Below are 13,268 nucleotides of genomic sequence, written 5' to 3' on the forward strand. Positions count from 1 at the left end.
GGTGGGTGTTTTTTTTATTGTTTTTAATTTTTTTTTGTAAACATTTTATGAAAAAATAGTTAAACTTGTTTAAGAATAAAAGTAAAATAAAAAATTGTATAAGTGTAAGAAAAAACAAGTGTTGCACTTTGCATTACACCCGATGTTTCCCAGTTGGTTGGTGTTTTTTAGTCTTTTTTTTTATCGTATTTCTGTGTTTATATTTTGTAATTTTTAATGTTCCTATGGATTCTATTTTTATCTTAATGCTAACATTTAAACAATCTTCACTCGACTTTATACAACCTAGTTCTAGCTTTGTTTTCATAAAATACCTCGCATTTTTGTGAGTTGTTTAAGTGCAATATAAAATTAACTTAATTTATTATTTTTTTATCTTCACTATTCTATTTGAAATCCCATTTTATCTCAAATAATTAAATATAAAAACTTTGTTTGTAAAATAGCTCATTAAATGATTTTATTGATACTTTTTTTAATTCATCCTATTGGTTTTATAATCTTTAGCTATTTTATTAAATAATTAACAACTTAGGCAAATTTATCTTGGATATCCATATAATTTTAAAATTTTAAATATATACTTAATTTTGATTTACACCATTTTTTTAAAGGTTATTTTTATCATTTTGAAAGGGTGTTTTTGTCATTTTCAATTTTAAGTTGGGTGCATGTTGGAATTGGTATGGTGCAGGGAGCATTTGGCTCCTATTCAATGATACATATTTTGTGGCCTTGTGAGACGGTCCATCACTGAGTTTATTGGGCCTTTGCTTAGTGGCTTTTGTAGGCCATTCAATTTTGTATCCTTATATATTCAGGGGCAACATATCATTCCACCCGATTCCACGGAAAAGACGAAAAATGTCCTTAAAAAAAAAATTCGAAATGTGTTCTGGATTTCTTTTTCCAGAACGAAATTTTATATTACGGATTTTTTTATCGATTTTTTTATTTTTGTTTTCGGATTTTCATTTCTAAAACACAATAATCTCTTTTCTATATTTTTTTTTTGAAATGTATTATTTCCAATTCTGATTTCTTTTATCCGAAATAGAATTTTAATTTTTGTTTCTGGATTTTTATTTCCGAAACTCAATAACCACTTCTAGATTTATTTTTTCGAAATATATTATTTTCAATTTTAGATTTTTATTTCCGGAATAAAGGATATTTTTGGAAATTTAAAAAATATGTTGGGTAAGTTAAAAATATTGGGTGTAAGAAGTTAAAAATGATCAGGTTGCACTACTGTAGAAATACAATTGCGTCTTGCATCCAATTAATTTATGAAATTTTTATTTTTATTTTGGAAATAAAATAAATAAATTCCAAAGGAAATTCATATTTTTGTGTTTCAAAAATAAAATTAGAAACTAAAATCTTATTCCAAAATACGAATAATACATTATGAAAAATAAATTCTGGAAATATATTTCAGAAAAGAAAATGAATTTTGAAATCTGAAAAAATATTTTGTAAATCCAAATCTAAGAATATATTTCAGAATATTAAATCTAGAATACATTTTGACCCACACCCTAACTCTATTTAAAAATTATAGCGAATATTTTGTTCATTTCGAGCAAGTGATAAAGTTCATATTTGTTGGGAGCAAGAAGTAATATCTCTATTGAAATTAATTTTTCAATTCTCTTTTAAAAAATATATATTTTATTCTACAACATATTAATTAATTTCAAATTTATAAATAAATTTTAGAATGTACACAAAGTTTTAAAATAAAAACCTTCCCAAATTATCACCCAATTCAAAGTACACAGTTATTTTATCTTTTATTATATATATTTATTTTTAAACACATTACATTAAAAATTATATATAACTCCAAAGATCGTAAAAGCAACATTTTCCTATTAGTTCGTAAGTAAAATTAATGTATCATTATGGGTATATTATTTATTTCTTTAATTTTGTTCTGAATTAAAAGGAAAAATAAAAAGGCTGGATCCTGTCTTGTTCCATATACTAAAGGTAAAAAACGAAAGAGAAAAAGAATATCTCAGAACACGAAAAAAGAGAAAGAGAGAGAGAAAAGGGTGATGAGATATTAAGAGTTCGCAATCAGACAAAAACTAGACGACAAAAAAAGATGCATCGTACTTCACAAACTGTGTTTCTTTTTTCTCTTTCTCACATTCATAAGGTTAAAATCATAATGTGAAGATCTTAATAATGCTTTCTTTCTAACTACACCTCTTACTAAATTATGTATTTTACATTCTCATATATTTTCTTTAGTTGGTATTTATAAAATTTTTAAAATATAAACAAATAAGACGGTGATTTTTAGGTAAACAATTTCATAATTAATTTAAGAATTTCAATAATCTAAAAATTAAAATATTTATATTGAGTTCAAACTTCATTTTATAAACTATTTTGATAAAACTAAATTAAACTTAAAATCTATTTTTAATATTTTTTCTGTCCTCAAACTTAAACTATAAATGTTTTTTTAGTGGATTTGAATATGTGATCATGTTCTATTTCCGTTAGATTTAGCAAGACAGGTAAGTCCTATAGTGATAGATAAAAACAGATTGAAAATCTTATATTCATTAATTTTTAATTTTACTTTTTATTTATATAAATAGAAAACAAAATTAGAAATGAATTAAATATATATACTAAAATAACACTTAATTATATAACTATTTTTAATTTTTTAATTGATTAATTAATATCTTCAATAAGATAAATTAAAATAATTATTATATTTATATGCTGAATTACCTATTTTATAAATAATAATTAAAACTTAAAGTTATAATAGTATATTATTAGATATTGTTGTACCTTTCAAATAAAAGAATGTTTTTAAATTATTTTTTATTTTAGTTTTTAATTGATAGGTTATGTAGAGTAAGTTACAGAATTCGACCATGAAAACTCACTACCCATAAATTCAACTTAATAATAAATATTCATGAATTTAATTTCTCCAATTTTAAATGTTGTTGTAATACCCGTACGTAGTTATTGTTTAATTTATTAAACTAATTTATTTTCTCCTTTTTTTTCCCTTCTTCCATTTGATTACTCTACCAAAGATTGATAACTTTCCTTTCGTTTCTTTAACAATTAAATAAAAGCAAAAAGCTTTTTTATGTAATAACTTTAAGTTCGTTTCCTTAAAAAAATGTACGAAAAAAGGCTGTTTTTTTTTAATTACTTAGCACAAGTAGTTAGATACCCTTTTTGAGAAGTGACAATTATTTAAGTTCCGTAATTCCTTTGATTTAAACAAGTACGATAAGATATGATTCCTACGTGTTTGAGGTGATGTTACGTTATATTATATTCATCTTATGCTTATATGCATGGAAAATGTTAGAGATACATTCCTATAATAACTTTATTTCTCTACCATAGATTTCTATGTATGATGACTTTCAAATCAATGATAAAACACACACATACTCTTTTTTCCCTCAATAAGTTTGGCATGCCATGGAATCTTATCATCTTATTCCAAAAAGATTTTTTCAATCTCTCCAAATCTATACATCTTAATTAGGAGTGTTAAAGATATATAAAAGAAAAACAATAAATAATTAATCATTAGGCTAATAAAAAATAAAGAAGGATTAAGATAAGATTGTTGCAATGAGAAGGACTTGTCCAAGTGTGATATTGACCAATTTTATGTTTATTTTTTCCATTTTTGTATAAAGATATCTAAACATAACTACAAATTCAAGTTTTCAATATGGATTAATTATGTATCATAAGTTAAGTCAAACAATTAATATACAATAGCGTCCTATGAGTTTGTTATTTAAGTTATAAGAATTTTTTTTTAATTTAAATAATAGTTTTTATTCTATATTTGAATTTATTTAGATGTAATCACAAGATTTAAATTTAGTTTTAATTTCATTTAAAATAATTTACAATCACTTCTCTTAATAATTTACTATCACTTATACTTTTGGTTAAATAATTTAAGTGATTTTTATTTTTAGTAAAACGAAAAAGGGAAGATGATCTGACATAGTAAATGGACAACAAAGATAATTTACTATAACTCTCAAAATGAGTTCAAACTTCCTAGTCAATCGGACTCATCATATATTCAAATTGAGTTTGATTGAAAACAAATACATTTTTTAAATATATATTAGATTAAATCTAACTCATTTAAGTTATGTGTTGAATTAGTTCAAACCATTGGATTGACTCGTAATCCACCACCAATAATCTTTTAATATTTTTTTAATCACGTTACAATTATTTACTACTTGTGATTATCTAAGTTGATATTTGATATTTTTAAAGAATATAATCTTGTTCAGTAATATTTTAATGGTTTGAATACTTTATTTATTTGATTTTTTCAATTATATAAGTTAACATTTTAATTTTTACTTTCGAGTCAATACCCTTTGATCGTACTTCATAAATAAACAAAATAAGTTGAGAGAATAAAATAGGTTTAAGTGAGTCAATATCTATCCCACCTATACATGAAATGTCAAGATGAGTATAAAATTTATGACTTACTAAAAAGTGATTCGAGACTGAGTTGACTCATTTATAGTTTAACTCATGGTGAAGAGTCAAATTGATTTACCTAGATTGAAAATCACAATAACACGAAACTTGCTCGAGGGATGTCGCTTGACATTGAAAAGATGGTGAAAACTCTCCAGGGAGAGACTAAGACTTGTCTGTAAGTACCAAATATTTTGGAGACAAAAAGTAACAACAAAAACGATATTACGAGAAAAAAACTAGGAAAAGCGACAAAGTATTAAGAATCCAAATTCACAAGAATTTTAATGAAAATTGAGTAATATAACAAAGAAGACTCACAAACTCAAACTCATTATTTTAAGATCTTGAATCTCATTATTTTAAGATTTTGAATTAAAAGTGTTAGTAAGCCCTTATTTGATTTGACTCAAATCTCATTATTATTATATTATTATTATTAAATCTCTCTCGAATTTTTTATTGAAAGACTCAATGGTTACTAAGTCATTACCAAGACTAAGGGAGAGGAGGATTACCAAGACCAAGGGAGAGGAGGATGTGGACGATTGTTATGAGATATACTCTTTAAGAAATGATTTAGTCTACTAAATTCTCAATTTATATGCCACTTTAGATATTTATTACACTACCTTTAGATATTTTTGTTGAAACATGCCACTCCCTCATAATATAGAGATAAAAACTATTTAACCAAAATGTAAAAGGCAATGCTATAGATAAATTAAATTTCCAGTATTTATAATTTTAGTTATCGTATTTTAAGATTTGCAAACACAAATCAGGTTTGATTGCTTACATGTAATTGAGTGTGTGTGTGTATATAGCAAGTCAAAGATAACAAGGAAATTTGTTTATTTGTTCTGTAAAATCATGGTTTGAAACTTAGAGTAAAAAAGACTTTAACCGTGAGTGTGTGCAGAAAGTATAAATAATGAATGGGTTTGGGCGTGTCTTTTTTGATGGTGTTAGTGGGTAACGCGAGAGTGTACTAGAAAGTAAACGAGCACAAATTGATGCCTGACAGAGAAATGTGAAAGAAGATGCTAACAAAGGTAGCAAATAAGGCATCAAATTGCATCGTGAAAGAAGGTAGGTGGTAAATAAAGTGAGGCATTGGTCCATCAAATAGTGGGCTGCAGATAATGCAGCAGCAGCAGCAGAAGCACACAAAGAGCCTTGAGGACAGAGAGAGAATCTGACACACCATAACAAGACAAGGGCTGTGTGTAGTGTAGTGTAGTAGTGGCCCATCAAGAATTCACTTCCTTTAATTTCCTCACATATGTCCTCTACAAAGAAAGGTGCCCTTTACTCTAATCATCTTGGATTCTATTCATCATTATCTTAAGTAAATTATCTTATGCTAATTTGGGTTATCACACTATCATTTCCAGCTCTTACTGGTCTATTAACTTGGGCATGTAAGGTTAATTGAAGGATTTGTCTCTCCCTTTTAATTTGTACTGAATTATGCTGGTTTGGGACACACATTCATTTGAAGGGTGTTGGAGAGATTGAGTGAGAAGGGCAATCATTAAAAACTGGACTGGGGTGCAGGCTGTGGAAGAGGACCAACATGAACTTGTCGGTTGTTCTGCAAGACAAATTCTTGCAGTACTGATGTACTAGTCATCACTCCTTCTGAGATCAAAACAACCTCTTCCCCTGTTCCTTTCCTACTTGGTTTTTATGGGACTGGATGGCTGGTAGGAAACAACCCCCTTTCTTGCCACTCTTCCCCAACTTTTCCACACCACTTTCTCTAATCCAACATTACCAAATAACATCCCACAACTCTTTCTTATTTCCTAATCAATCTTAACTCTCCACTTCCTTTGTGTCTCACAAGATGTTGTGTAGTGTTGTGTTGCTGGTGCAATTCAGCTTTCTACTTCCACTCCTCAAGTCTCCATAGCATAATATTCTAGCCCCAGAGGTGAGTTTTTTTTTTTTATATATATTATTGGGGTCTTAGGGACCCCCCTTGTAGTCTCATTTCATAAGGTTTTTCTACCAAATTTTTTATCCTTTTGTATTTGTTTTTTTCCCCAATAAGTAAAATAATAATAAAACTATTCCTGTGTGGTGGTGCTATATATACAGTTAAATCACTCATTCACTTCTGAGAATAGGATTGATTAGTGAAAATTGGTTGGTGGGATTAGCACCCAGAACGTCAAAATCAGAATAAGGAAAGAATAATTGTGGGCATGCTAGTAATTATGTGTTGGGTTGAGTCTGGAATATGAATTAGGGTTGAGGAGGTTACAGGAAGATCCACAAGCATAATTAAAGCGAAAAATCACGAAGATGATGATGGTTTAGGAAAGATTACAGCTAGTCATAATTAGAGAGAGTATAGAGGGTTGAGATCAAACGTATCTAGCTAGATCTTGGAAAATCTCAGAAAGCAAAGTTTGATGGAAATGGAAGGGCAAGATAAGGAAATAGAGATACCAACAAGTTTAGGTTACAACCTTCCCAACAGAGATTCTTCTTCTTCCTCTTCTAAGCTCTCTTCTCCAACAGTTGGTGAAAGAAGTACCACTCATCATGATCATGGTCATGATCATGGTGATCATGATCATGGTCATGATCAACTTCATCAACCACCTCATCAAACTCACACATTAATCTTCAACGAACCGCCTCACCATAATCTCTATCAACCACCTCCTCCTCTTGCACCTCGTCAACCTCATAGACTCACACCAGATCCAGATCTAAGCACCCCAATTGCTCCCACATCTAATCCTCTAAGAACAGCACACCCTCAGACAACAACAATAGCAGCAGCAGCAGCAACAACAACCACCTCAACCCCGTCGATCAGATACCGAGAATGTCTTCGGAACCACGCCGCAAGCATGGGGAGCCACGTGGTGGATGGCTGTGGAGAGTTCATGGCAAGTGGAGAAGAAGGTACGCCGGAATCACTAAGATGCGCCGCGTGTGAGTGCCACCGCAACTTCCACAGGAAAGAGGTTGAGGGAGAGTTACAGCCACAGCAACCACCGCCACTGTCACTACTACCACAACAACAACAGCAACAACATGCTCCCAATTATCACAGCTACTACCCGAACAACCACAATGGACACCTTCACTACCCTACACCCTCTCCTTCTTCCCTCCACCATAGATTGGTTGGCAGCAGTGGTACACCAAGTTTGGTCCCCCCAGTGATGATGGCCTTTGGAGGCCCAGCTGAGTCCTCAAGCGAAGATCTCAACATGTTTCAGTCCAACACTGGAGGAGCACATGCACAGTTGTCAGTGCAGGCGCCAGTTTCTTCCAAGAAGAGGTTTAGGACTAAGTTCTCCAAGCAGCAGAAGGATAGGATGATGGAGTTTGCTGAAAAGATTGGTTGGAAGATCCAGAAACATAATGAGCAGGAGGTACAACACTTTTGTTCTCAAGCGGGCGTCAAGAGACAGGTTTTCAAGGTTTGGATGCACAATAACAAGAAGCACCCAATGTAAGCCTAGCCAACACTCTTCTTTTCTAGATCACTTTATCTTCCATCTTCTTTGGAAACAAATAAAAACACAGCAGATTCATTTTTAACTGAATAATTCTAGATTTAGATGTGCATATATATATATATATATATAGTATTCAAGCAGAGGAAGCTAGCTAGCTAGCTAACTATAGCTACATACACATTAAATTGACAGCAGCTATATAACTTCCCATTTTAATTACTCGTTTTCTTCTATGTATGCTCTTTATTAATCAGCACACTTTGTTTTGAGCCCTTTCGTATGGACATAGGCAGAAAAGAAAATTTGCACTGATTTTTTGGTGCAGAAAAACATGTACGGATTAATTCTCAGTTTCTCACCTCTTTCTTCTATCTTTTGGCGTGACTACTGACTAACCATTTTCACCATGGGGCAAGACTATAGAAAGAGAGAGATTAAAAAGGGAAAACAAGATCAAAGAGACGAGGACTACTTTTTGGTCGTTGTGACGAAGTAGGATATGATATTGGTATACGATGTTTATGATGAGATACTTAGTCTAACTCGCTGCAACAATATTTCATGCATAATACTTTGACGAAATTTTGTATTTTAATCATGGAAGTGTTGGTTCATGAACTTGTTCACTTCCTTGCTAATCAATGGAAGGCTTTGGAGAAAACAGATCCCACAGTCATGAGTCATCACCCAACCACAATTTTGTCCTCTCGTACTCACTCCATACATAGGACACTGGCCGACACATGAATTAGCAGACAATACCCGTTTTTTTCTCAACTTGCCTTTTTCATAATAATATGCATAATGTGTATATTATACTGTCTCTACAAGAATGAACCAGGAAGAGGTAGCCAAATGATGACAAATAAACAAGGAGGAGAAAAAGGGAAGCTAGCCATATGAAATGCAATGAGACTCGAGTCACAGTTATTGAGTCAAACTCAGGAGTAGTAATTAATCTGAATCAGTTTCTCATACTCAAGAATAATGTGCTATGTATATAGCAAGTTCAAGTTGTGGCAAACATTTCTATTGTGTACATGCATTGGTTTTAGATTTAAAATCCAGAATATGAAAAGAGTGAAAAGGCTTTTTCTTTTCCCCTTTATATACTATTTCAAAGAGCTTATTACTTCCAAAGTAAGTAGAAGAAAATGGGCAACATATTCACCATTAATTTCTCATGAAATTCAATTCTTTGATGGATATAATATAAAGCATATGTCAAATGACTTGATGCCCTAATGAGACTGCATTTTTCTTATGAAACCATCTGATACTACATAGAATTTTTAATTTTCTAATTTGGGTTCCTAGTCCTAGAGTGTACAAAAAGTTTATTGTATTTCTTGCATAAAATGGCATTTAATTTTAAAATGGCTCCACCTTTCCTAATTTTACTGGTGGCACACAGAAGCAAAAATTTATAGATTTTTTTTTTTTTGCTGAAGAAAAATTGAAGCTATTTTCGAGGAGAAGATATTTGTTTCAATTCTAGATTGTAACAGAACTACAATCTTTTAAAACCATATTTAACTTAATTTATAATTAATTAAAAGGGTAGTTTGTTTTCCGTTGATAATACATGAATCAAAATTAAACTTAAAAGTTGAAATAAGTAATATACTTGGTTCTTCACTTCTTGTCACTTCAAGAATTAATTTCATGGTTGCAGTTTGATATATGCATATGCACTCCATTTCTGCCATTCCAAGCATGCGCGATAACCAAGCAAGCGTGATAACATGCATTTTTCACTGATCAAACTGAAATTTCTACAGGCTAAACTGAATAGTTAAAAAAAAAAATCATGACAAAAAGAATTACTAGCTACCATTAAAAACCGTTCTGAAATTTAATGCCCTGGAATATTATGCCTCAGGAGAAACAGAAGCAAGACGACAATGAAGAATGAAAAATCAGTGACAAGTTTAAACTAATGAGATTAAGGGTTAAAAATATAGCTTTGCATGAAAAGCAATATTCATAATGATATCATAAGAAACGCCAATACATTGAAAACACCACAATGAATGATGAAAGATTTTGTCATGCAACTCATTGGGGCTATCTAGTTTTTCATTAGATTCAGTCTGTTTCTCCTCATTATTTCTCAGAAGTGCTCAAATTTTGGTGTACATCCACAGCTTTGAAAACATAAGCAGCTAGCACTATGAACAGCACTACATGTACAAATTGTGTTCATACCAATACTCGTACTGCATTTATGATTCCCATGGTTCGTGCAACTAGACGTGGAAGTTACTGTTCCCATTAAGTAAGGGAATTTGGAACTTGTAGTAATGTATATTGGGGGCAAAAGTTGCTATCTTAAACTATAAAGATTGTATGTGTTTATTTAGTATTAGTGAGTATGCATTGGGAGTTATGGACCACCGTAAAGAAAACCACTAACAAAATGTTCATTAAAAAGAGGGGATTACCTTTATTAAACCATGCACCTTTTAGATGTTCACCATCTCTTCTTGTAACAAACATAACAAACTACGCAAGTTAGTAAAGGGCCCCAACAATTTATATCATTAGTCTGAGGATCCACTAACTGCAAAATGTTATACTCTCAGGTACATAGCCTACTAAAAGCAACAAGTTTAGTCCCTACAACATTATTGGGCAACACCTTGTATATGAATCTACCTGGCATCGTGATAGATCAGAGAAGAACCTATAACTGTGGGGCCTTTCAAGCTTTCTCCTAACATCAGGGAGAATAGAGTCCTCATAATGTCTAACAAGTAACAACTGACGAGTGTTTCTGCATCTAAAGAAAAAACATACAAAAACATGTGCACTGGACACATTAAAAGAATCAAAAAGAGAGGTTTTTATAGTTAAAACTGAGTGGTAAACTAACCATGCATACGTTTATTGGTTTGGGGTGTTCCTCATCTTCTCTCCGACATCTCCTGCGGCATCTGAAGCCCTCTCCTTTGCAGCCTCGTACTTGGCCTTTGCCTCTTCAGTCATTGTATTTGCTGATGCGTATCTTTCTTCCACTTCACGTGTAGCCTGGTCAAAAGTTTCGGCTACTTTGTCCCTTCCATATTCATTTGTCACGCCTGTGTTATCTTTAGCATCATTGACCTTATCACCAACCATATTCATTCCCTCCCTGGCCTCATCAAGGGCATCCACACCCATCTTTCTTCCACAACCCACTGCTCTTTTCACTTTATTCCTAGCTTCATCATAAACATCACTTACTTTGTCCCCGGCATCGACGAATTTCTCTGATGCCATGTTCATTTTCTCCTTACCTTCGTCGTAGGCATTGGCTGCTATGTCTTTTCCATCTCCTATGGACTCGTCCATGTTATATATGGCATTGTGAGCCATACTTGAAGCCTTATCTGAAGCCGTGTTAAATTTTTCCTTGGCGTCGTCGTAGATATCTTCAACTTTTTCTCCGGCCTGACCTACGGTTTCTCCCACTGTGTCTTTTGCATCCTCAAAACTTGTTGGCAATTTTATAACCTTGGCATCATCTCCATCATCAGCTTCATACATATTCTCCTTTCCTTCTGCCATTGCCCCTGGAACTGCTTCCATAGCATCCGTACTCCTTTCGGAAGCATAGTTCGAAGCCCCTACAAATAAATCAAAGACACCACATTGTTTGAATTTGATACCAAAATTTAATCCAGAGGCATACATGAAAGAGATAGAGTGGCAATGAATGAACAAATGCTACCTGATGCTGCAGATTTCATTGTCCCAGCCTCTTCAGCATTATACTTCATGTGTTGAGCCAGATGTCTTTCCTTATCCTCTTCGCCCCCGAAAGTTCTGCCACAATAAAGTTAAAGCTAATGAACAAAAACGCCAACATTTAAGATTAATTTGACCCAATAAGCACAAGAACAAGCATCTTATTATAGGTTACAAAGCAAAGAAACGCATCAATATCCCTTTGACATGCTTACAAATATACACGATAATCATATTCAAAACTGTCAGAGATGAACAATCTTATTCAAAACTTCCTGAGATATATGAAAACCTCTCATGGCTTATAAGTTATAAAACGGAACATGCATGCTGGATATATAACTAAAACAAAATGAATTAAGAATCCAATATATATCATTAGACGGTAGAAAAGGAAAGTGCATTATATTGGAGAATGGTGAGAGAGAGATTACTTAGAGAACTTGTCTTGAACCCAACTAGAGAAAGCTCGGGTACTTTGCCCGGCATCATGCGCCACGCCTTTGGCAAACTTCTTTGCCTCCTCTGCTTTCTCTTCAACCGCATCATCATCCCAAGGCCTGCATGTCCCCACACACCCTGCAAAGAACACCATCAACAACAACAGGAGCTTTCTGCTTCCCATTTTCTTTCTTTCTATCTTTCTCTCGTCAACGAAAACGGTTTTGTTTTCCTTGTCCGTGAATATGTATCGCGTGATATGAGAATAGAGTGGAGGATAAGGAGGGTGCTGATATATATAGATACACAACACACATGTATATGGGTGCAGTAGTCCACGTGTTGGTTGGGAGAAACGTGGCCAAATTTAGAGGGTGGTGAGGGAGCAGACGTGCAAGCTTCTGGACACGTGTTGAGAGAAGGTGGAGTCCCGCATGGTCAGCGTTTTGTTCCAATCTGATGGCATAAACGGGTTTTGCTCCATCTTGTGGAGAACAGTGCTTTGATTATAGAAAAAGAAGAATTTCTTACATGCTAGGATTTAGGGTACATAACGTGAAATATGAACACCACTTTCTTAATCACTCATTCATGTAATCAGCAAATTCAAGGTACTATTATTTTTCCTTTATCTTTATGTCACATAACCTATGGAATCTTATTTTATCGTTCTATAGGCCCACATGAAGCATAGTGTGAACAATGGTTTTGTAGATAAAATAACATGGAACATATGGATGAATTGGTACGTAATTATTTTAATTTAATTAGTTAATTTGAATTAAAATCTAAGTAGTCAATTTGAGAAATATTTGAAGACTTTTCACCCACAATTATTATGGATATCAAATCGAGTTCAATCCATGTAATGATAATCCGATCGGAGGAATGTTGTAGGACGACACTTGTGGCCCTGAAGAAAATAAGAAAACTGGCCCAAAGAGGAATGAGGTTCTGGCAATCACACTTGTCCATAAAGATTTACTTTTAATACCAAATCTTTTATGAATGAAATTAAAAAACAAAGTCTCGGAATGTATCTTGCGACCTTGTTTTCACTCTATTCGGAACAAAATACAAGATTAAAACGTC

At 32.6% G+C, this 13,268-nt stretch overlaps 2 protein-coding genes across 4 annotated transcripts; one reads left to right on the forward strand and one right to left on the reverse strand.

Annotated features, from left to right (window-relative positions):
• The first annotated feature begins 5,479 nt into the window (after nt 1–5,479).
• LOC137810232 (zinc-finger homeodomain protein 6-like) lies at nt 5,480–8,088 on the forward strand. The gene is made up of 2 exons (XM_068611388.1): nt 5,480–5,822; nt 5,916–8,088. The coding sequence occupies exon 2, from the start codon at nt 6,942–6,944 to the stop codon at nt 8,001–8,003; it is 1,062 nt and encodes a 353-aa protein (XP_068467489.1). The 5' UTR covers nt 5,480–5,822; nt 5,916–6,941; the 3' UTR covers nt 8,004–8,088.
• Nucleotides 8,089–10,492: 2,404 nt separating this feature from the next.
• Nucleotides 10,493–12,462, reverse strand: LOC137810233 (late embryogenesis abundant protein At3g53040). Of its 3 annotated transcripts, none has more exons than XM_068611391.1 (4): nt 12,170–12,459; nt 11,719–11,813; nt 10,882–11,614; nt 10,493–10,782 (listed from the first exon to the last, which is right to left on the reverse strand). In XM_068611391.1, exons 1-3 carry the CDS (start codon nt 12,358–12,360, stop codon nt 10,893–10,895), a joined length of 1,008 nt encoding a protein of 335 aa, XP_068467492.1. In that variant the 5' UTR covers nt 12,361–12,459; the 3' UTR covers nt 10,493–10,782; nt 10,882–10,892. The 3 variants fall into 3 exon arrangements, with proteins under 3 accessions (XP_068467492.1, XP_068467490.1, XP_068467491.1); XM_068611389.1 differs by having other exon boundaries at nt 10,525–10,788; nt 12,170–12,462; XM_068611390.1 differs by having other exon boundaries at nt 10,525–10,788; nt 10,891–11,614.
• Nucleotides 12,463–13,268: the final 806 nt, after the last annotated feature.

Source organism: Phaseolus vulgaris, chromosome 2 (genome assembly GCF_000499845.2).
Source record: "Phaseolus vulgaris cultivar G19833 chromosome 2, P. vulgaris v2.0, whole genome shotgun sequence".
In the NCBI taxonomy this organism is placed as follows: domain Eukaryota; kingdom Viridiplantae; phylum Streptophyta; class Magnoliopsida; order Fabales; family Fabaceae; genus Phaseolus; species Phaseolus vulgaris.